This window comes from Equus caballus, chromosome 21 (assembly GCF_041296265.1).
Source record: "Equus caballus isolate H_3958 breed thoroughbred chromosome 21, TB-T2T, whole genome shotgun sequence".
Lineage (NCBI taxonomy): Eukaryota > Metazoa > Chordata > Mammalia > Perissodactyla > Equidae > Equus > Equus caballus.
In genome coordinates this window covers 16,799,157-16,818,592 of record NC_091704.1, presented here as the reverse complement: position 1 = coordinate 16,818,592, position 19,436 = coordinate 16,799,157, and the positions used below count along the sequence as shown (strand labels likewise).

The window sequence follows — 19,436 nt, the reverse complement described above, 5'->3', positions numbered from 1 at the left end:
CGGGGCCGAGGAGGAGACTCGAGGTTTGGCGCGGGCGGGGACGAGAAGCAGCGCTCGGGCACGCGGGGACGGCGGCCGGCGCGGGCGGGCGGGCGCGGCCTTTGTCTCCTCCTCCGGCGCTCTCCTCGGCTGCGCCGGCCCCATGAGCCCGCGGCCCCCCGGCGCCCGGGCCGCCCGCAGCCCCTGACCTGATCTGCCCTCACCATGGCCGAAGCCACCTCAGGCGCCGGGGGCACGTCCCTGGAGGGCGAGCGCGGCAAGAGGCCCCCGCCGGAGGGCGAGCCCGCAACCCCGGCGTCCGGAGTTCTGGGTATGTGTGCGGCGGCCGCATCGCACAGGGTTGCAGGTGCCTGGGGTGCGCGCGGCGGCCAGACGGGGAGGGGGATTGGGGTCAGCTGTCCCAGGCTTGGAGTCCACACCAGGGGCCGGCTCCTCCCGGCACTGCGGCTGCGGCCGGGCGGGCGCGGCGGAGCCCGTGCAGCGGGCGGGGGTCCCGGCGCAGAGACACGGACACGCCCCTTCGAGAGCCCAGGCCGGAGGCTGAGTCCGGTCACCCCCTGGGCTACCAGATCTCGGCCGGGCGGGAATGCGCTTGAGAGAGCCTCTCCGCAGAGGATATAGAATCATAGGTCCTGGGTTCGAATCTCAGCTCGGCTCTGTGACCTTGGGCGTGTGACTTACACGCTCTGGGCCTCAGTTTCCTCACTTGCGAAATGGGGTGAGAACCACACCCAGCTGTGAGGACGTGCTGACATAATGTGGTGAAGAACTCAGGGCTGTTAGTGAGCGCCCCATCGATTGTGGTTTTGGAGGCGGAGCTGGGCCTCAAGAATGAGTAAGATTTGTAAGGGAGGACCTGGGGGAAGGGCATTCCTGGGGAGGGCCTGGCTGGTGCAAGGACATGGAGAGAAGGAAGCAAGCCAAGCCAGAGCTAGCAGCGCCTTGAATGCCAGGCTGAGTGCCGAGGAGCCCTGGCGAGTGTATGAGCAGGGACGAGGGCTGGAAAGATCCAGACTGGAGGTAGGAGTCCGAGTCCACAAGTGGCCTGACCCCGGCCTGTCTCGCCTGCCCCCCAGATAAGCTTTTTGGGAAGCGGCTCTTGCAGGCGGGTCGATACCTGGTGTCCCACAAAGCGTGGATGAAGACGGTGCCCACGGAGAACTGCGATGTATTGATGACCTTCCCAGGTACCCGTGCCCATCTGCCCAGGGCCCAGACTGGGCTCCCCAGAGTGGGAGTCTGTAGGAGGCCTCAGACCACTTGTGGCAAGAGCCATCAGTCCCTGTGCCCTTGGCAGACACAACTGATGACCACACACTGCTGTGGCTGCTGAACCACATCCGTGTGGGCATCCCCGAGCTCATCGTGCAAGTCCGCCACCACCGCCACACGCGTGCCTATGCCTTCTTCGTCACCGCCACGTATGAGAGGCGAGTCCCTGTCCCTGGCTTCTTGCTTACCCTGTCACCCAGCTCCTCGCCCTTACGAGCTCTAATTGCAAGGTCAGGCCGCCCTGCATTTGTCCCAGGCGGCTGCCAGGTGCACTATCCCTAGCTCCAGGATAGTGAGCCAGGGTCTCCCCACTGATCCACCTCCCCTGCCCTTCCTGCAGCCTACTCCGAGGGGCCGATGAGCTGGGTCTGCGCAAGGCAGTGAAGGCCGAGTTTGGTGGGGGCACCCGCAGCTTCTCTTGCGAGGAGGACTTCATCTACGAGAATGTGGAGAGTGAGATGCGCTTCTTCACCTCCCAGGTGTGGCAGCCTCCGGCCCCCAGCGCGCATCCCTAGCACGTGGGCTGCGGCTCCCTGTGCTCATGCCCTGTCCCCTGCAGGAGCGCCAGAGCATCATCCGCTTCTGGCTGCAGAACTTGCGAGCCAAGCAGGGCGAGGCTCTGCACAATGTGCGCTTTCTGGAGGACCAGCCAATCAGTGAGTGAGGCGGGGCCAACCCCCCAATCACATGTGGGGAGTTGGGTGGGGCTCTCAGGACAGCCTATCAAGGCATGAAGGCAGGGTCTAAGTCCAACCTATCAGGCTAGTGAAGAGTTGGGCGGGGCCTGGAGATAGGTTAATCAATAAACTGAAGGGGTGTGGCCTTAGCGAAGGGGTGGGGCTTATCCCCTGGGAGGCAGGTCCACGAGAAACCCTTTTCTGGGTCTAGGATAAAGCAGGGGCAGGACCATCGACAGCACTCCATGTACTGTGTGGTGCGGCCCTGGGCCTCAGTTTCTCCTCCAGGAAATCAGCCGCGACAAGCTCACCTTCTGACACCAACTTTGCACCATTCCTAAGGATTTGGAGCAATACACTGAAGCCAAGTGGCTTTGTTTAAAAACATGGTTCACCACAGGGAACCCCCCCCCCCGCTAGGTTTCCTGCACCCTTCCCTGCCTGCCCCTGCACCTCCCAAATTCTGAAGAACCAGATATTCCATCTACCCAGAATTCCTCCCCTGGGAGACCCTCTGTGGGTTTAAGAGCAGGTGACGAGCTGTGACTTGGGTTTCAGCCAAGGGGGGCTGGGCAGGCTAGGTACAGGCAGAGGCCAGGGGTCACCCATTCTTATTGCCCAGCAGTCCCTGAGCTGGCAGCCCGCGGGATCATCCAGCAGGTGTTCCCAGTCCATGAGCAGCGCATCCTGAACCGCCTCATGAAGTCATGGGTGCAGGCTGTGTGTGAAAACCAGCCTCTAGGTGCGGCCCTGGCCGGGCGGGGGTGGGGGGGATGGTGGTGAGGGGGGTGCAGGGGGCGGGAGTCCCAGGAAGCAGGGAGGGCTCACCGGGACCCTCTGTCCCCCTGGCAGACGAGATCTGTGACTACTTTGGCGTGAAGATTGCCATGTACTTCGCCTGGCTGGGCTTCTATACATCGGCGATGGTGTACCCGGCTGTTTTTGGCTCTGTCCTGTATACATTCACAGAAGCCGATCAGGTGCTGCGCGTGGGCCGGGCAGGGGTTGCGGTACCCGAGACACCCTCCTCCCTGGGCCAGCCTGGCCAACAGGTCCGCCCCCCTCTGCCATCTCCAGACAAGCCGGGATGTCTCCTGTGTGGTCTTTGCCCTCTTCAACGTGGTCTGGTCAACGCTGTTCTTAGAGGAGTGGAAACGGAGGGGGGCGGAGCTGGCCTACAAGTGGGGGACGCTGGACTCACCCGGGGAAGCTGTGGAGGAGCCACGACCCCAGTTCAGGGTCAGTCGGGAGGGGCCTGAATCCAAGGACTCCGAACATGGGGTAAAGCAGAAAACACACTGGGCCAGGGGCACTGCAGGAGCCCAGACGGGGAGGCGTGAAATAGGGCTGCAGCGTCAAAAGGGTATGCCAGGTGGGGGCCTGCATGCTGGAGGGGGAGGGTGGGACCCTGGATTCGAGGGACTGGGAAGGGTGCCCTAGGCGGGGCGCTGAGAGAGCAAAGGCTGGCGGAGGAATCTGGGCGGAGGGTTGGGAAGGTTGCGCGGCGCAGGGCAGCCCCTGGGGCCTCACGCTGGGCCCGGGCGCCTTCCGCCAGGGCGTGCGCCGCATCAGCCCCGTGACGCGGGCGGAGGAGTTCTACTACCCACCCTGGAAGCGGCTGCTCTTCCAGCTGCTCGTGAGCCTCCCCTTGTGCCTCACCTGCCTGGCCTGCGTGTTCCTGCTCATGCTCGGCTGCTTCGAGCTGCAGGTGACCACTGGCCCCCGCCCTGGCCCCGACCTGGTGACCACCTGCCCAGGTCGGCACCGAGCGGAGCCCTGCTGCCGGGTGACCACGAACCCCTGCCCCGCAGGAGCTGGTGCTGAGTGTGCGGGGGCTGCCCCGCCTCGCCCGCTTCCTGCCCAAGGTCGTGCTGGCCCTGCTGGTCAGCGCCAGCGCTGAGGGTTACAAGAAGCTCGCCGTCTGGCTGAACGACATGGGTATGCCCGGAGGGGAGGGCCCGCTGCCCGCCACCCTGCACCGGGGGAGGTGCCTACTGCCCGCGGGGATGTGGGTCGCGCCCTCACTCGCCCCCTTGGCCTCCAGAGAATTACCGGCTGGAGAGCGCCTATGAGAAGCACCTCATCATCAAGGTCGTCCTGGTGAGTGGCGGCCAGCAGGCGGGCAGGGGCTGCGTGGGCTCCTGGGGCCGGGGTGACAGTGACCGCCCGCCTCCCTGCCGCTGCAGTTCCAGTTCGTCAACTCCTACCTGAGCCTATTCTACATCGGTTTCTACCTCAAGGACATGGAGCGCCTGAAAGAGGTGAGGCCCCCGCCCCAGGCAGCACCCCCATGGCGGCCAGCGCAGGCCGGACCTGGCCAAAGGGGTCCATGGGCTCTCCAGCCCCTCCCCCCCCTCCTCCATCCTTCTCTCCTCTCTGTCCGTCTGTCCGTCCGTGCGTCCTCTCTCTGCCTGTCACCTCCCTATCTGTCGTCCACCTGTCCGTCGGTCCCTCCACAGCTCCTGCTCGTCCTGTCCCTGTCCCAGAGCCTCGAGCGGCAGCTTCAGGCGGTGCTGGTCCCGCTCGTGGCCCTGCGGTTCCGCCTGCTCCTCCTCTCCCTCCGGGGCCTCCTGCTCATGGCCCAGGCCAAAGTACGGGCAGATGGCGAGCCCACCAGGCCTCGCCGGGGTGGGCAGCGGGGCTGTGCTGGGGCCTCACCCCAAGCCGAGGGGGCATGCTCCGAGGGGCTGGGGCTGTGCTGACAGAGTGCAGGTGGCAGGGACCCGTTAAGGCCCCAGGCCCCAGCTGAGCCTCCAGGCAGCGCTGTAAGCAGGGAGGCCTGGAGCCTGGGTGGGTGGAGAGGCACAGGGGCGCCCAGGCGGTGGTTCTGTGGCAGGTGAGAGTGACATGCTGAGGCGCGGGCCTCCATGTCCAGGGACATCTAAAGAAGCAGAAACAGGAATTGGGTTCAGGGCAAGTGTCTGGAAACATGCTCTGGGAGGGTGGGTGCCCAGAGCCCTGCCTGCCCCCCATGTGGCCTCTCTCCACCCCCTTCCCACCCCTAGATGCTGGCCACTCTGCTGATCACCCGCCAGTTCCTCCAGAACGTGCGCGAGGTCCTGCAGCCACACCTGTACCGGCGGCTGGGCCGTGGCGAGCTCGGGCTGCGGGCGGCCTGGGAGTTGGCCCGAGCCCTGCTTGGCCTGCTGAGCCTCCGGCGCCCTGCGCCCCGCCGCCTTGAACCCCAGGCCGAAGAGGGGGGTGGCAGCAGCAGTGGCATGGGACGCAGGTGTCTCGGTGGAGGCTGTGGGGCCCCCGAGGAGGAAGAGGAGGCTACGGTGGAGCAGCGGCCAGCAGGGGAAGGTGGGGAGGTGGGGGACGGGCTGAGGGGGGACAAGGAGGAGGAGGAGGAGGAGGAGGAAGAAGACGACGAGGAGGAGGAGGAAGAGGAGGGTGAGGAGGGCAGCCTCCTGGACTGTGGGCTCCGGCTGAAGAAGGTCAGCTTTGCTGAACGGGGGGCTGGGCGGCACCGGCCTGGCCCAAGCCCAGAGGCCCTCCTGGAGGAGGGGAGCCCCACGATGGTGGAGAAGGGGCTGGAGCCCGGTGTGTTCACACTGGCCGAGGAGGATGATGAGGCCGAGGGGGCTCCTGGCAGCCCTGAGCGGGAGCCCCCAGCCATCCTGCTCCGCCGGGCTGGGGGCGAGGGCCGTGACCAAGGGCCAGACGGGGGTGCAGACCCGGAGCCGGGATCAGGTGACTCAGCCCGGAGGCAGCGGCGGCAGAATCGGGCATCTTGGATCGACCCACCCGAGGAGGAATACTCACCTCAACTCACCCAGGCCGAGCTCGAGAGCTGTATGAAGAAGTACGAGGTAAGGAGAGCGTCTGAGGATGGGGGCAGGGCCCTCAGAGGCCGGGCACACAGTCTGAGGGTGGAGGGCGCTAGGGGCGATAATGGGCTCATGATGCGGTTGGGAACCTCCCGGATGAGGAGGCTCTGGGTCCTGCAGGATAATCTGGGGAGGTGGGCTTGAAGAGAAGGTGGGGGTCTCAGGGAGGAGATGTCCTGGTCTGAGGGGTGCCCGCCTGCAGGACACGTTCCAGGACTACCAGGAGATGTTTGTGCAGTTTGGCTACGTTGTGCTGTTCTCGTCTGCCTTCCCGCTGGCTGCGCTGTGCGCTCTGGTCAACAACCTCATCGAGATCCGCAGCGACGCGCTCAAGCTGTGCACGGGGCTGCAGCGGCCCTTTGGGCAGCGGGTGGAGAGCATCGGCCAGTGGCAGGTGTGCGGAGGGCCGAGGGCTCTGAGCCAAGGCCCAGAGGGAGATGGGGTGCACCAGGGAGGAGCAGGAGGCCCCCGAGAGCAGCTGGAGCCCGCCTGAGCCCCGTGTCCCCCGCAGAAGGTGATGGAGGCCATGGGCGTGCTGGCAATCGTGGTCAACTGCTATCTCATCGGCCAGTGCGGGCAGCTGCAGCGCCTCTTCCCCTGGCTCAGCCCTGAGGCGGCCATCGTGTCCGTGGTGGTGCTAGAGGTGGGGCTGGCGGCGGGGCAGGGGCTGGGCAGCGGGCAGGCATCCCAGAGCCTGCAGCCTTCTCCTCTGTTGCCTCAGCACTTCGCTCTGCTCCTCAAGTACCTCATCCACGTGGCCATCCCCGACATCCCCGGCTGGGTGGCCGAGGAGATGGCCAAGCTCGAGTACCAGCGTCGGGAGGCCTTCAAGGTACGCAGGCTGGGGCCGGGCTCCGTTGCTCAGTGGGGCTTCTCCACGTCGCCAGGCTGGCGGCCAAGCCCTCAAAGGAGGGCAGATGCACAGAGCCCGGGGTAATAATTAGTGCTTCCAACAGGCCAGTCCCTTCCAGAATCCTGGTGGCATCCAGCACCAGGCTGGCACTCGTCGACATTCAGTCATCCGCCAGCTCTCCCGGCAGTGTCTCCTTCAGGGCCAGGGACACAGCATGCTTCCTAGAAGCCCAGCCTCTGCTGAGTTCCTCAGAAAGCTGCAGAGCAGGCCAAGGAGTTCACCGGCGCCGACCGGTGGAGCTCTCCGCGGTGACCGAATGTTCTGTATCCGTGCTGTCCGTGTAGCCTCTCACTACAGGTGGCCAACAAGCACTGGTGCAGCTGAGAAACAGAATTTTTATTTGAATTATTTGAATTGATACTGACAAAGCCACGTGTGGCTACTGGCTGTGGGACTGGCCAGTGTGGACTCTGTTCTGCGCCAGTCACGGCTCTGTCTCTCGCAGGTTCTGCAGAAAGCAGAGGACCACTGAGGCCCAATATTTGTTTGCCCTCTCCTGGCACACTGCTGGGGACAGAGGTGGTGGCCAGTAAACGTCCCAATCTCAATTCTCAGTACTGCTGTGGGTCTAGGGATGCAGTTAGCGCCAAATAAGCATTTAGCCCTCTCCCCACTTCTGCGTAGACCCAGTGTGGGTCTGGGTGTGCAGCTGGCACCTAATAAGCATTTAGAGCTCTCCACCACATAGAGCACCCACGTGGGCCTGGGCCCCTCCTCCCAGTCCCCCGTAACGTCTCCATTGTGTCCACAGAGACACGAGCGCCAGGCCCAGCACCGCTACCAGCAGCAGCAGCGGCGGCGGCGGGAGGAGGAGGAGCGCCAGCGCCACGCGGAGCATCACACCCGGCGGGAACGCGATGCCAGTGGCCGGGAGGAGGCGCGGGCCGAGGGCTCCGGGCTGGACCCCACCGCCCCTGAGAAGGCCTCAGCCAAGGCCAAGGGCAGCGGGACGGGCGGCCACGGGCCAGAGCGGCCCAAGCGCCCAGGGTCCCTGCTGGCACCCAACAACGTCATGAAGCTGAAGCAGATCATACCGCTGCAGGGCAAGTTCCTGTCGTCAGGGGCCACGGCCTCGCTGGCCGGGGCCGGCCCCGCTGCCCGGCCGCCCCCCGCCCAGTCGCCCACAGGCAGTGACACCCGCCTGCCAGCCTTCCTCAGCTTCAAGTTCCTCAAGTCGCCTGAGACCCGGCGGGACCCTGAGCGCAGTCACTCGCCACCCAAGGCCTTCCACGCTGGCAAGCTCTTCCCCTTCGGTGGGGCCCGGGCTGAGGCCGGGTCCAACGGGGCAGGCGGGCAGGCGCGGCTGGATGGGACCCCTGGAGGTGGCAGTGGCCGGGCCCAGCGGAGTGGGCCGGCGGACGAGGCTGCGGCTGAGGAGCCAGACGCCCCCCGGCCTGAAGAGGAAGGCTCAGGTCACAAGCTTTAACTCGGGGGTGGGGACTCCGGGCTGGGCTTTGGCAGTAGGGGTGGGGTGGCCAGGCCAGGGGAGAGGGGTTGAAGGAGGCAGAGGAGGTCCGGTCTCTGGTACCGGCTGGGGACCTGGGCACATGGTACACGGAGCCTCTTGGTCAAAGCCTGCCAGTCTCTCCAGGACCCTGGAGAGCCTGGAGCCCCATGCCTGACCCTCCTCAAGCCCAGGGAGTGATTCCAAAGCCCCCTGTTCCAGGGCACCCAACCCGCCATGCTCTGGTACCAGGAGAGATGCGGGAGGCCCCTTCCCCACCTGGCCCAGCCTCTCCTGCCCCCACAAGACCCCACACTCAGCTCACTCTGGGGGACTGTACCCCAGGCCTCTATGCAAGTCTCCACCCCGTGGCCCAGCTGTTCGAGGAGGCCTTCCTTGGAGGCATGGGCTGCGGCTGCCTCCCCAGCCTGGAGCTTGAGCTGCCCAGCCACAGGCTGCAACCACATTTGTGTGGAGCAGACTCGCGGGCCCCCACACCTGCCACCTTGCCCCTCCCAAGCCCAGCCAGGGGTCGAGCAGCCCATCCCCAGGGAGCCCAAGAGGTGGCAGCTGCAGCAGCAGGGACATAGATCAGAAGTCAGAGGGACTTCCTCAGACTGTCCTCTCCTCACGAAGGGGAGGGGCCCAGTGCCCAGAGGCAGGGGATGCACCCAAAGATGCCCACCCCTTGTCACTGATCAGAAGCAATAAGGCCCTCCATGTGCTTGGAAGCCCGGGAGGGAGCGCGGGCAGGGTCCCCAGCGGGCCCGGCGGCGGGGGCGGCACCCCCGGAACGGCCCCTCTCGCCTCCGCAGGGACAGCGCTGGCCCCCGCCCCGCGCACCCGCCGCAGCCGGAGCCCCGCGCCGCCGCCACCGCCAACGCCGCTGCCCCGGCCCCCGACGCCGCCCGCCGGCTGCTGGCAGTGGGATGGGCCGTGGGGCTGCGGGGGCGAGAGCGCCGCCCCCCGCCAGGCCCCCACCGCCGCCGCAGCCGACTGCCCGCCCTGTGCCCTCGCCGGGCCCGCGCCCGGCCTCCAGCCCCTGCCGGGGGGCGCTAGCTTCTACAGCCTCCCGCCGCCACCCCCCGAGCCCCCCGAGCCCGCGGCGCCCTCGCCCAGCCCCAGCCCCAGCCCCCAGGCCGTGTGCTGGCCCGGCGGCTGGCACTAGCTGGGCCCGCCCGGCCTTCTCTTCTGTATGCAATAGCAGCCCCCGACGGGGCGACGCCGCCGGCCACCGCGCTTCGGCCACGGCCCCGGGATCGGCCGCCCTCCCGAGGCAGGGCCGGGGCCGCGGCCCCCGATCTGCCGTTTTCCTTTCGACCAGGATGGGGGACACGAAAGGCAACCCCCAAAACCAACAGGAAACACACAGAATAGGCGATTATTTATTTGTTTTTAATTTATTTTGTCATATTTTTGTAAAACGGCAGAAATGCAATAAAGTCTATTTCAACAGTGCCTAAGGACAGAGCAGTGGAAGGGGTTCCAGGGGCCCAGTGACCAGGTTGGCACAGGCTCTTTTGGGGCCTGGTAGGCCCAGGATAGGGGCCCCTCCCACTAAGAAGTGGGTCTCCAGGCCACAAATGGAAAACTCCAGACTGCTGCCTCTGAGATGACCCAGATTTGGGGGCCGACTCCAGGCCCAGGGCCCCTGGGAAGAGCTGCAGAGCCTCAGGCCCTGGCTTCAGGCTCCCAGACAAAGGAAGGAATCTCCAAGTGCTGGAAGGACTCAGCAGTTTGGGCACTGGGCCTGCGTCTTGGCCTTGCCAGGGTTGGGGTCGCGCAGTCCTCTCGGCCACACTTTCTGGCACACCCACTTCTTGGGCCATCATCTGAGGAGCTGGGGCCACGGGAAGAACTCGGGTGTGAGGATCAGAAGGCATCTGGTGCCCTTGTCTCCATGTTGAGGGGATGTGCATTGAGGGGTGGCATGGGGGAGTGGCTGGGATGCCCCACTGTGGGACAGCTGTCAGACCGAGTCGCTGGGACTCTTCACTGTGTGATCAGGGGTGGAGGTGGCCTCTCCCACCTTCGAGCGGGGCCATATCCAAAGGCTCAGAGCCCAGTGGGCCCCGCCTCAGCACTGGGGGAACCCAAGGGGAGCCAGTGTGAGGAAAGGGCACTTTGGGGGGGCTGTGAGAGAAGCCGGGGCTCACTGGTGGCAGAAGAGCAGCCTGTGCAAAGGCACAGAGGTGTGGGAAGGCAGAGTTTGGTGTGCAGGTGAGGAGAGGAGGGGGACCCTAAAAGCAGGCAGGGTTGGTGGAGGCAGGCTGAGGGGCCTGCTCCGGGGAGACCATAGGGAGGCCTGGGCAGGCCACGGCCACAGGACCACCGCCCCCACCGCGGACAGCATTGGCGGGAGATGGAACCCAGCCCCTCCAAGGGGGAGCTGGGGCTGGGGAGGCCTGGGTGAGCCTTGAGGAAAGACAGGGCACAGCCTGCTCGTGCTTTGCCCCGTGGCCTCTGAAGTGCCTCCATCTTCTCAGTCACTAACACATGGCAATACCACGCACCTGCCCAGGTCTGACTGATCTCTGGGGCTGGGGACTCCACGTCGGTCTGAGAGCATCTGGGGACTCAGCCCACCCTGGCACGACCACGGTCCAGCTTGCATTTCCCAAGCATCTGCCTTGTGACACAGGGAGTGAACACAGGTGGAGGTACTGCCCAGAGCTGGGAGGCGAAGCCTCTGGGCCCCATGGCACAGCTGGACAGCCAACTGGAACCTTCCACCCTGGGAGGTGCTGGGCAGCCCAGGCCCAAGCAGCCTGATTCAGGCTGGACACTCCACAGTGATAATCCAGGGTGGGCGCCCCTCTGCGGCCTGGCACCTCCTCTAGCCCCACTGCTCAAGCCCTCCCCAGCCCCCACGCCCAGCACTCAGCCTCCACACCGTGGCCCAGCTGGGCTGGCGGGGGTGGGGGAGAAGCGGTATTCTCCCCAGCCCCGAGCTCACTGGTCAGGGCCTCTAACCTTCTGCCCAGAGCCCAAAAGCCCCCTACGTCCCCAAGCTCAGCCCCAAACCCAGCCCAGCTGGTGGCCTGTGAGTGGTCATGGAACTCGCCAACTGACGGCACCTAGGCAGGGAATTCCACGGCGCTCCGTGTGCCTGCTCGCTGAGCCAGGGGCACGTGAGGCCAGGCCACTGGGCTGTCTCCACAGTGGCTGGTGACCATGCCACCCTGCTCGCTGGTGTCCTGGACGTGGAATCAACCACAGCTCTGTCCTTGGCAACATGGACTGTGTCTCAGGGGTGTCCTGGTCCCTTGGCAGGTAAGGCAGCAGGGCAGGTCCAGGCAGGTCTTGGAGCTCAGTGAGGCAGCCGCAGCAGGCCCAAGAGAGAATCCAGCTGGTCCCAGGGCCCTGGCATGTGGGGGCCCCTTTCGGCTCCTCTTGGTGATGACGGGATGACTTTCAGTGGCTCCGTCCTCTGGGGCCGAGGCACACGGAGCAAAGACGCAAGGTCGACTAGGAAAGATCCTTTTATTGGGGTGGACACGGAGCACGCACTAGTCCATGATAAAATGACTTAAGAGAAAGATCCAGAAGGGCTGACTTCTCCCCCGGCGCACGCTCAGAGCAAGGTCTGGGCACAGAATAGGTCCCGGTAGAAGGTGAGACAAGGCCAAGTCTTTAAGGCCCGGACCAGCAGGGGGCAGCAGGGAGAAGCGCCCCCTCCCCTGCCGGCTGCAGCAGGGCCCGGCTCTGGACCCTCGCAGACACGCTCTGGTTCTCCGGAGGAGGAGGACTGGGGGGCGGGAGGCGGGGGAGCAGGGCAGGGGAGGTAAATAACAATGTTATTTTCAAAAAGCATCTACCAACATCACACTACTGGGTCTGACGTCCCCTTTAACCATCACTTGGTACATTTTACAGCATAAATAAAAACTCAAGGAAAATAAATACATCGGCTCCTATGAGGTTGGAAGTGGTGTGGACGGCGGGGTGTGGGCTGGCGGGGCAGGCGGGGGCGCTTACACAGCGGGCGGGCGAGGAGCAGACAAGACAGGAGGCGCCTGTGGGGAGCATGAGTCTTAAGTGTCCTCGTGCATGTCCGGGCTGTCGGTCCGGGCAACCTTGCGGGGGGGCGCCGAGCTCTCCCCCTCCAGATCCACTTGTTCCTGGTCTCTCTTCTTGGCGGCGTTCTGGGGGGTGAGGGGCGGGAGAGGGGCTGTGAGTCTTCCCTTGGGTGAGCTCCCGAAATCCTGATACCAGCCCAGGCCCTGGGGCTCCAAGGGCGTCACAGGGCTGGGCCTGCAGAAGGGTGATGGACCCAGGGCCCCTGGCAGGGCAGCCCCTCCCCCTACCCAGACCTGCCCAGCTAAGCCACAGTCCCGGGGGCCGCCAGCCTGCCCTGGGCACTGCGAGGAGTCACCACAGCTTGCACAAGGGGCCCAAAACACTCAGAGGAGTGTCCCACCGGCCAGAGGGCAAAGGGCTCTCATGAGCCGCCTGGGGAAGCCCACGCATTGCCACGGAAGAGAAAAGATGGCCGGTTTGGGAACCTCTCCAGTGGTGGGAATCAAGGCCTGTGGGGCGGGGGAGGGTGAGGGGGTGGGCCAGGCACTTCATCACGGGATCCCCCTCCAACCTCGCCCGAGCAGGTGGCTGTCCCATGTTCAATGTTAGGAAAAAAACAAACCAACTACATGCGGAACAACAGGCACAGATTTCCGGTAAAGAAAACACTCTGCGTGTTGGGAAGACGGCCTCCGGGAGAACTTCCTACTGCACCTACCCGCTCTTGTGTCACCTGGGTTTTTTTTTTTAAAGATTGGCACCTGAGCTAACAACTGTTGCCAGTCTTTTTTTTTTTTTTCTGCTTTTTCTCCCCAAATCTCCCAAGTACATAGCTGTATATTTTAGTTGTGGGTCTTTCTAGTTGTGGTCACCTGGATTTTTAATCATATATACACTTCGCCACGAAACAAAGATTCCAGGTGGTAAGGCGAAATCTACCTGCCACCAGGGCCCTGCTCGCTGCTAGCAGCGGGGAGCCAGACCTCAGAGGGATCTGGGCCTCGGTGCGGCTTGCCCGTCCCCGAACACCAGAGCCCTATGGCCCGCACACAGCCATCCCTCCTCGGCAGTGCTGTTCCCTCTCCTGGATCGCCTGGTGAACTCCTATGGGCCCTCAAGGCCCCACTGGAACACCTGGTCTCCCAGCCACCCATGTCTTTCCCCTACTTAGAGCCCCCTGCTGGGCACCACCTGAAACCCACATGCTTTACCTTTTTGTCCCATTGCTGATGTAGGTAGCGCAAAAGGATGTTTGTTTTTTCTGTCACAATGACTGAGGAGGAAACACAGACAAAGTTGCAGGCAGAGGCTGCAGGTGGCCAGGCCCCACCCCCACCTGCTCCGCCCCTCCCGGACGGGTGCTGGCCTTTGGCCTCCAGACCATTTCTGTCCTGGCTGCCTCCTGGGACTCCAGTCAGCATCCCCAACCCGGGAGATTTCCAGAAGCCCACCACTTTCCCTCCCAGGCACAAGGCCACTACGAGGGGCCCGAGCCCGCCGCTCGGCCAGGGTGACCACCTCTCAGCCTTGAGCAGGACCCTGCCATCAGGGGCAGTGAGCCCCAGCATGTAGCACCCCCTCATGGTGTGCTTCCCCCTGGGGGCACAGATGCATGCAGCTGTCCTCCAGCAGCCACAGGGCCCGGATGGCAGAGTCCGGGGGCATCCTTTCTGAGGGGTAAAACAAGACACTGCGACCCTGGCAAACCTCCTCAGGCCCAGCTCTGTGGCTCCAGCATTCCCGCAGGGCCCGCCCCTGGAGGCCCCTCTCCAGGCTGCCAGCCCTGAGGCTGTGCTGCAGAGCCAGCAGGGGGCGCCTGACTTGATGGGAGGGGTGGTTGGGCCCTGCGGGCTGGACAGGGAGGCCAGCGCATGGGGCAGGAAGGTCCTGGAGAAAGCCAGGCTTCCTGCTGCTCCCAAGGGCCTCCCCGTGCATAGGCTGAGCGGCGTCCCCAGGGCCACTTCGGCAGCCGGGTGGGACAGACTGTGAGGCCACTTACTCTGTTCTGACGGGTATTCCCGCGTGGGCAGGTAGACTGAGGGGCGTCGGTTCTGCGGGAGGGGTGGGAAGGCGTGTGTTAGGAGAGCGAACAGGCCTGGGGTCCCCTTGCCCCTCGACTTGGGCCCCCCTCCACTGCAGACTAGAAGACTTGCGAAGACCTGGGGGGGTGCCTCTGCTCCGGCGGGACACATCATGCACAGCCCTCCCCCGAAGCCCCCGCACACGCACTCACCGACGCTTTGCACACGGAGTCGGCATGAAATCGACTAAAATTGCTTTTGTTGTAGACAGGCAGTCCTTTCAAAAAATCTGCCTAGAAGACAGGGAAGAGGGTAGGTGAGAAACACGTGGCGGGCACGTGTCCCCTGGAGCGCCTTCAATGCCAGGGTCCTTCCTTCTGTTCTCTGGGTGCGCCCTGAGCTAACTACCTGACATGTACCCTGTCACAACCAGAGAAAAGTAACCAGCTGGGGGAGGTGCCTCTTCTCCCACAGGCTCCTCATAGCTGCCCCAGCAGCAGGCAAGAGGTAGGGAAACTGAGGCTCAGAAAGGACAAGCCACCTGTTTCAGTCACCCCATGAGCCAACAGCAAGGCAGGGAGTGGGACCCGGGCCGTCCGACTGCAGACCTACCCTCTGTGCTTGGTCACACACTAAACTCCCTGTCTCGGTCCGTGTGGCCACCTGTAACAGAGACCCAGGAAGGAGAGGCTCGTGGGGCAGGGTGACAACACTCGGGGGCTGGAAGCAGGAGCCAGGGCCAACCAAGCCGCTGAGCTCTGAGAAGACAGAAATCCTGGCTTGACATGGCACCGCCAAGCTTCTACCAGTAGCCAGGCCTCTGTAAGATGAGTGTGGGGTGCGGTCAGCTCGGCGGCTGCCCCAGGAGGGGAGGACACCTCCTGGGAGAGGCCCAGAGGCCCGAGCAGGAGCGGGAGGCAAGTGGGCAGGGCGCAGGGGCCTGGGACCAGCACGGAGCCATGCCCAGCGCCACTGCTTCCAAAGGCCTTTCCCGGGTGCTCCGGCATCAGCTGGCTGAGGACGGCAAGGGCCTGGCTGGGGAAGACTGACTCGGGGGGGGTGCCTCAGTCACAAGATGGGGGGAGTAAAGGCCAACAGGAGCCCCATCCACCTAGGAAAGCCGAGGCACGAGAGCCTGGAGGTGTGCAGGGAGGGATGAAGGCCCAGAGCCTGGGAAGGGAGTGACCTCCCCACAGAGCAGGGAGTGATGCTGTCGTCAGGCCTGGCGTGGGACAGCTGGGGAGAAGTGCGGCCCATGTGGGGTTCCCCACATGCCCTGCCCCAAGCCAGGGGCTGCCCAAGCCTGTGGCACCCCATCATAAAGACACAGAAACTGAGGCAGAAAGGTTGCATGGCACTCGTCTGAGGAAGCCGATTTAAATCCAGGTTTGCTTGCCCTCAGAGGCCAAGCCCTTCTGTCATATGACATGCTGGTGCCTCAGTTTCCCCACTTGAAAATCCAGAGCTCAGAGCCCCCACAGACTATGTTAACCCTTCACTGGTGGTCCACCCGGGCCGCCGTTCAGGTGCTCGCCCACCTAGGGCAGGCGAGAGGGAGCAGGTGTCCTCACCTCAGTGGGGCCCAGGTAGACCTTGGCAGCACAGGGAAGCCAGGGAGACAGGAATGGGAAGAAGCCTCTTGCTCCCACCTAGTGCCCCAGGGCCAGCTCAATACCCCTCAAACCTGTCTCCCCAGTCCCAGGCCCCCTGCCCCAGCTCGGCCCTAGACCACAGGGCCAGCCTCATCCATCCAGCAAGGCTGGCAGGCCCATGCCATGCACCAGGGCTCTGGGGAGCCACAGCAGACTGGCTGGCCCCAGGAGCATCCAGTGCACAGAGACTAGGGTGTGGATCAAAGAGCCGCACAGCCCATGAAGAGGCCATGAGAACAGAGTGCAGTGGGGCCCAGGACACGGGGCATCCCCCAGGTCTGGCTGGCCTGGGGGATGAGGGCAGGCCGCCCACCGGCAGTGATGCAGGCGCTGAGACCCGAAGGGTGAGGGGTCCCTGTCCCTGCTCAAACCCCTTCACAGCCCTGGTGGGCTTGGTCCCTGCTGGCCTCTGGCCATGCTCCCTCAGCCCGGGCCAGGCCACCCTCCAGGAATGCCCCTCCTTCCTCCATGTGGGAAACACCCACAAACCCCTCCACCCAACTCAAACCCCCAGCCCATCCCTCTCTCCACCCTGCGTGCACCCCGCCCGCCCCCCGAGGGCGTCTGTTTATACAATGGCCTCCCTGGCTGGACTGGCACCTCCCTGAGGGCAGAGAGCAGGCCTCACCAGGGGTCAGAGCCCCAGGCCTGCACTCAATCCTGGCTGTGCAACCTGGGGCAAGTGGCTGTCCAGCCTGGCTGGCTCCCCTGTGAACCAGGGGTTACTAGGGGGCCCTCCCAGGGTTGTTCGAGTCTCAGCCATACAACACAGGGAAAGAGCTGCGTGGGGAGCTCCTGCCCTTGAGGGCAGCTGCCAGCATCACGCGTTTGTGCTGAAAAAGTGAATGAAGCCAGGGCACAGCCAGGCCTCCAGGCAGCTACGCAGGAGCACACGGCCTCCGACACAGGGGAGGAACCCTGGCCTCAGCCACACAAATCCTTGCCACAGTGGGGCCCAGCAGCTGCCTATTGCCTCAGCAAGCACACGCTGAACATCTGCGTGCCAGTCCCTGTGCAGGCAGCCCACCAGGGACCCAACCAAAGTGAGATGAGGAAAAGAAATGGTGTCCAAGAGAAGAGCGCTGTGGGGGCCTCCCACAGTCAGGAAGGGACCCTCTGAGGAGGTGATGCTCACAGGAGGAAGAGCATCCCAAGGAGAAGGAGCAGCAGGTGCAAAGGCCCTGGGGAAGCAGGAACTTGGGAGTGTGAGGATGAGAAAGCAAAGCCAGTGTGGCTGGACCTCACAGAGACAGGGGTGAAGAGGGTAGAGATGAGGTCATGGAGGAGGGCAGGGGCCTTGGGGGCTGAGGGGGGATCTGGGGCTTCGCTGGGGTTACCACAAGAAGCCCCTGGTGTGTTTTATAAGCTGGAAAAGGGGGAAATCTGATTTCCATCTGTTAAAGCTCCCTCTGCTTCCAGATGAATTATAGATTGCCCCTGGCTGCAGGAGGCAGGGAGGAGACCAGGAAGCGGGGGCCCTGGCAGGAGAGTGCCTGACCAGGACGGCCAGCACCCCAGACTCAGCATGTATCCTGAAGGCAGGGCCCGCTGGACCCTGGTACCCACTGGGTGTCGGCGATAAGGACGCAGCGAGGAACCAAGGACAACACCCAGGCTTGGGGACCGCGTGTTGGGAACCCCGCTTCTCGTCTCCTTCCTGACAAGAAGCCTTCCTTTGCTCCTCCCCCCATATCCCCAGGACTGTGGGTGGTGGACTGGGGCCCTGGGCCTGGGGATAATGGGCTCCGACTTGCCCTGACAAAAGCTTCCATCACCCCCGTCAGCCCTGGAGATGTCAAAGTGTGGGAGGGGAGGGGGGGCTTCAGCCCAGCTCCGAGGCTGAGTCCACTCACAGTTGGGGGGATCCAACCCCAAAGAACCACCAGACCGGATCCCAGGATGAGCAAGTCGCCCAGAGGGGACTTTAACCTCCCATCAAGCAGGTGGCATCATCCCCACTTCAATATGAGAAGACACCACGGAGAGGAGGTCACTGGCCCGGGTCGCCCAGCTCATCTGTTGAGCATTCACTGTCACAAGCCCTTTGCGACGTCAGTTGCCTAAACTGTCACAACCCTAGGAGGTCCGGACCGCTGCTACTCCCGTTTAGCAGGGACGGGGCCTGGGATCGGAGAGACGAGGGTGCTCCCTCTTAGGGGCAAGTCAGGGCCCAGAATGATGGGGGTGGGCTCGGGGCTCCGGGGACCGGGGCAATCTGCGATGTCGCACTTCCGTTGGCGACAATGGCCTCCCCCCCCCGCATGTCACGATGTCAAGCCCCCTCCCCGCCCCGAGGCCCAGGCCGGCCTCCCAAACCCGCCTGAAGTGGAGAAATTCAGGCCCGGGGCGCCGAGGACGAGGCTTAAGCTGGGGGTCTCAGGGGACCCCATCCCCACCCAGGCGATTTCCGGGGGAGCCGCGACCCGGAAATGAATGAGTTGTCAGGGCCTGGAAACCTAGATGGGGTCAGGGGTCGGAGAAGCAGCCAGGGCGGGGTCAGCAGGAAGCTCACAGCAGGGTCCCGAGGTGGAAGGTCACAGGTCAGAGCGAGGGGCGGGGTCGGGGCTGAGGGGGCCGAGCAGGGAGGTGAGGGGCCTCGGGGATTACTGGAGGTGGGTGGGCCCGCGACGCCATTTTGTGGAGCGGAGGGGGAGTACCGGCCCGGCGGCCGCCCTCACCATCTTCTGTTTCCTCCGTCGCTGCCTCAGCCACCGCCTGAGCCGCCGCCGCCGCCACCACAGCCGCCCTCTTAGCCGCCGCCGCACAGTAACTTCCAGCCACAGCACAGCCAACACTGATGGCACGGTCACCCTCCCGTCATTGGCCCGCCCTCGAGCCCCGCCCTCAGGATATGCGGCTCTGCGCGCCCCCATTGGCCAGATCCGGCTAAGTCACGCGCCCATTGGTCGTCACGCCTCCTCCTTTCGTGGGCAAGTTCAGTTGAGAGAGCAAAACCCCGCCCGGGACTTAGGAGCGACGGGAAGCGAAATCCGGAAGTGGGCGGAGGCCGCCCCCCGAAGCCTCCTGGGATTTGTAGGCCCCAACTCCGGAGGTTCCCCAGATCCCCTCTCTTTCTAGCGTTTGCTACGCTTTTTCCTGTGGTATCCCACAGCAGCCCCAGAAGACCGGGGTCCGCCGTAACACCCCAGCCTCCTCCCCAGGGTCCCAGCCTTCCTTAGGTTGCGGCATATCTCAACCGCTCCGCACCAGCTGCTTAAATATCTTTGAACCGACAGCTCAGATTCTCTTGTTCAAACACCTCCGTGGCTCCCCAGTGCCTCAAGGATCCAGTCCCACCTCCTCGGTCCCTAATTTTGGGCCCCTCTGGCCTCCCTTGTCCATTTTTTATCCTGACCCTTGCCTAATCCCTACTCCCTTTGGGCCCTCCCAGACCCTGCCACCTCCTCCAGAAAGCCTTCCCTGCATTCTTCCCAAAGCCAATGACTTGGCGCCTCTTCTGGGCTCCCACAGCCCTCACAATCCTCCTCCCAGCCCTGACTCCGCTATGTCCAAACTGCTTAGGGACAAATCACGTCCCCCCACCACTACCAGGCTGACAGGCTGGTGAGGACAAAGACGGGACACCCAGTACATAGAAAGTACTCCA

The 19,436-nt window shown here is 64.1% G+C and overlaps 2 protein-coding genes across 10 annotated transcripts; one reads left to right on the top strand and one right to left on the bottom strand.

The window, feature by feature from the left end:
• Positions 1–12: 12 nt before the first annotated feature.
• ANO8 (anoctamin 8) lies at positions 13–9,594 on the top strand. 9 transcript variants are annotated; one of them, XM_023625393.2, is made up of 19 exons: positions 13–310; positions 1,077–1,187; positions 1,298–1,430; positions 1,613–1,751; positions 1,832–1,928; positions 2,575–2,691; positions 2,802–2,929; positions 3,027–3,188; positions 3,505–3,657; positions 3,761–3,887; positions 3,994–4,049; positions 4,136–4,210; positions 4,409–4,540; positions 4,955–5,761; positions 5,982–6,173; positions 6,294–6,422; positions 6,501–6,611; positions 7,444–8,104; positions 8,952–9,594. In XM_023625393.2, the coding sequence occupies exons 1-19, from the start codon at positions 205–207 to the stop codon at positions 9,302–9,304; spliced, it is 3,789 nt and encodes a 1,262-aa protein (XP_023481161.1). In that variant the 5' UTR covers positions 13–204; the 3' UTR covers positions 9,305–9,594. The 9 variants fall into 9 exon arrangements, with proteins under 9 accessions (XP_023481161.1, XP_023481162.1, XP_070102646.1 ...); XM_070246542.1 differs by having other exon boundaries at positions 60–310; positions 2,572–2,691; XM_070246541.1 differs by having other exon boundaries at positions 60–310; positions 2,572–2,691; positions 6,291–6,422.
• DDA1 (DET1 and DDB1 associated 1) lies at positions 9,521–18,717 on the bottom strand. The gene is made up of 5 exons (XM_003363819.5): positions 18,508–18,717; positions 14,390–14,470; positions 14,156–14,207; positions 13,368–13,429; positions 9,521–12,281 (listed from the first exon to the last, which is right to left on the bottom strand). The coding sequence occupies exons 1-5, from the start codon at positions 18,700–18,702 to the stop codon at positions 12,171–12,173; spliced, it is 501 nt and encodes a 166-aa protein (XP_003363867.3). The 5' UTR covers positions 18,703–18,717; the 3' UTR covers positions 9,521–12,170.
• Between the last annotated feature and the right edge of the window lie 719 nt (positions 18,718–19,436).

Bases quoted from the DNA above. Each gene is read 5' to 3' on its own strand.
- ANO8 (XM_070246541.1), top strand. From the start codon at position 205: ATGGCCGAAGCCACCTCAGGCGCCGGGGGCACGTCCCTGGAGGGCGAG. The intron at 311-1,076 runs GTATGTGTGCGG...CCTGCCCCCCAG, and splicing joins CCCGGCGTCCGGAGTTCTGG to ATAAGCTTTTTGGGAAGCGG. The intron at 1,431-1,612 runs GCGAGTCCCTGT...CCCTTCCTGCAG, and splicing joins GTCACCGCCACGTATGAGAG to CCTACTCCGAGGGGCCGATG.
- DDA1 (XM_003363819.5), bottom strand. From the start codon at position 18,702: ATGGGGGCGCGCAGAGCCGCATATCCTGAGGGCGGGGCTCGAGGGCGG. The intron at 14,471-18,507 runs GTGAGGGCGGCC...CCTGTCTTCTAG, and splicing joins GACGGAGGAAACAGAAGATG to GCAGATTTTTTGAAAGGACT. The intron at 12,282-13,367 runs GTAAAGCATGTG...CTCACCCCCCAG, and splicing joins ATCAGCAATGGGACAAAAAG to AACGCCGCCAAGAAGAGAGA.